The following is a 2,501-nucleotide window of genomic DNA, read 5'->3' as shown; positions in this document are numbered from 1 at the left end:
CTACTGCACAGATTTTATGGTCATTTTGAAATTCAAATGTAAACTATAATGAACCAACAGATGACTCAGCAGTGATCACAGTCGGTCCTGGTTGCAGCTCTGAGCTGTTGCAGCCCGGAGCCTCTCTCGGCTCTCCGAGCTGCCGTCTCACCGCAGTGCCTTTGAGCCAGGCGGGCGACGCTGCAGCAGGCGAGCAGCACGACTCCATCCGCTCACATAACAGCCCGTCTGTAATGAGCGCGTGCAGCTCGGCATCACCTCCCAGACTGGCTCATGACTCATCAGCTTTTCTTGTGCTGCTTCTGGGCGGGGGCTGGTGTGCTGTCTGATCCGAGGCGCTGCCGGAGCAGTAATTACTGGTGTTGTTGGTTTAAACGCAGGCTGAGTCATGAAACCGCTGAAGCTCACAGACACGGAGACTCAGCAGCATGGCGGAGGTCAGAGGTCGGCCAGGATAATGAACTGTCATCAGGTAGACGTCTCCCAGGTGATGGAGAGAGCGTGAACAAAGCTTAGCTGAGCGGCTTCAGCTCGGCTGTTAGGACGTTTAGTCGAGTCTGAGCCTCTTGCTCTTTGCTTCGGTGTCTTGTTTTCATTCATTCTTCAGACACTAGTTTGTCTGACAGCATCACAAGTGTTTGCACAGAAACTTCAGATTTAAACCAAAGGAACTCATGTCTGTTACATTACTGCAGGTGTGTAGGAGAGGAGCAAGGTGGATGTTGTGTGTCTGTTTGTGGTCATTTTGTGTCTNATTAGTTCCAGATCCTACAAATGTCTCTGCTTCTTCCTCGTATTCCATCTTGTCCTCTTACATTCTGTGTTATTCTGATTTTTTAGTCTAATGTGATGCACGAGTTGTTGGATGTTGAAGCTGAAACCTCTTCGTCCTTCTTCCCGTGCAGATCCGTCCCGCTGACCTCTGACCTCTGACCCGTGTTCGTGTCGGACCCTCGGCTGCCGGTCGGGACGAAGGCGAGGACTCGGTGTCGTCACGCCTGTGTTGAAGAGGAAGGCAAAGGTGGTCAAGGATGAGTCCCTGAAAGTCTTGGATTACACGGCGGAGGACTTTGGGAATTCTTGGAATTCTCAGCATCAGGAACAGCGAACAAATCAGAACCAGCGGCCCGTCGTTTGGTGGAATGTCGAGCTGAAGGACCCTCGAACACAGACGCAGTGGAATGTAAAATAAAAGATCTGTGGAATGTAAAACTGATTAAGGATCTGTTTGGAGGCACAAACCTGGGACACAAAACTCCCACACTCTGGATTTTATTATTAAATAAGTAATTTCTGGTTTTATTCTTATTGTCGGACTTTTGGAACTCAGAGTCGCTCCGTCTGTCTTTTTTTAAATCTCCGTCCTCCTCTCGGCCGGAGGAAATGGATCTGTCTCCGTGGATACGACAACGGATGACAGGAAGTTGATCGAGAGACGAACCGAGAGGGAGGGATATGTCGTGGAAGAGGAACTACTTTGCGTCGGGTGGCGGCGGCGGTGGCAGTGGAAGCGGTGTCGGTGGCAGCGGGGGAAGTGGAGGTGGAGGTGGAGGAGGTGGAGGAGGTGGGATGCAGGGGATCCTGACGCCTCGCACCATGACGTCCATCGCTCCCAGCAAAGGGCTGAGCAACGAGCCGGGGCAGAACAGCTGCTTCCTGAACAGCGCCCTGCAGGTACCTGGAGCTCCTCTGACACCTGTTGAGGCTTCATGCACACATGCAACACCTGATGCGGTTCTTTAAGGACCTCATGCGTTTAGAAATGTGGCCCTTTGGAGCCTTCATGTGATGTTATGTGGCGACGCCTCACTTTGATCTTTATTACTGTAGATTTGTAGTAAACAGTTATTGAACGGTGCTGCTTTGGTTATAGTATTTATAATAGCTGAGTTAAATTCTGTCATTTCTAACCCTGTAGAGTCTTATTTTTGTTATTACGTTAGTTGGATGAATCTCCCTAATTGAGTGCAGGAGCTCAGCCTTAATTTGAGTTATAGTCCGTTAAAGTAGTATTTCATATAACTTTATTAGGATTTAATCTCTAATATGTAAATTACTGGTTAACATACATGACACTGGCTTTTGAATTTGTGAGGTAAGTGTTTTTTCTGGTTTATTGCATGGTTAGGCTTTACAGTGTTTTATATTATTAATACTTAAACATTAATGCAAAAAAACAGGCCCTCAAAGAAGCAGATTTGATAAATGGAAGTGAAGCATTTAAAATATAAGTAATGCATTTAAAGCTACTGACACTAAAACAGCTCATTCAGAAAAAAAACAGGACTTATAAAGTCAGTTTTTTCTGGGTTTTTTTTGCATGTCTGTATTATTTCGAGTCTCTTTGTGGCCGTTTTTATGGAGCAGTGAGCGCACCAAATTACAAAAATAAATCAATAAAAGAATAATAAAATAAAAGTGGGAATAAAAAAATAAAAAATAAATAAAAAACATAATGTGGCAACATAAAGCAATATAAGTCCATAAAAGAAAAGGCTAAT

General features: G+C 45.7%; 1 protein-coding gene across 1 annotated transcript in view; it reads left to right on the top strand.

Annotated features, from left to right (window-relative positions):
- The window catches only part of usp54a (ubiquitin specific peptidase 54a), a 64,499-nt gene that overhangs the window by 27,837 nt on the left and 34,161 nt on the right, over positions 1 to 2,501 (top strand). Inside the window, exon 2 of the mRNA XM_008288329.1 lies at positions 906 to 1,674. Within this exon, the coding sequence (XP_008286551.1) occupies positions 1,456 to 1,674 (219 nt within the window). The 5' untranslated portion in view covers positions 906 to 1,455. The remainder of the gene's footprint in view (positions 1 to 905; positions 1,675 to 2,501) is intronic.

This window comes from Stegastes partitus, unplaced genomic scaffold (assembly GCF_000690725.1).
Source record: "Stegastes partitus isolate 25-593 unplaced genomic scaffold, Stegastes_partitus-1.0.2 Scaffold553, whole genome shotgun sequence".
In the NCBI taxonomy this organism is placed as follows: domain Eukaryota; kingdom Metazoa; phylum Chordata; class Actinopteri; family Pomacentridae; genus Stegastes; species Stegastes partitus.
The sequence above is the reverse complement of the archived record's forward strand: the minus strand, read 5'-3'. Positions and strand labels throughout refer to the sequence as shown.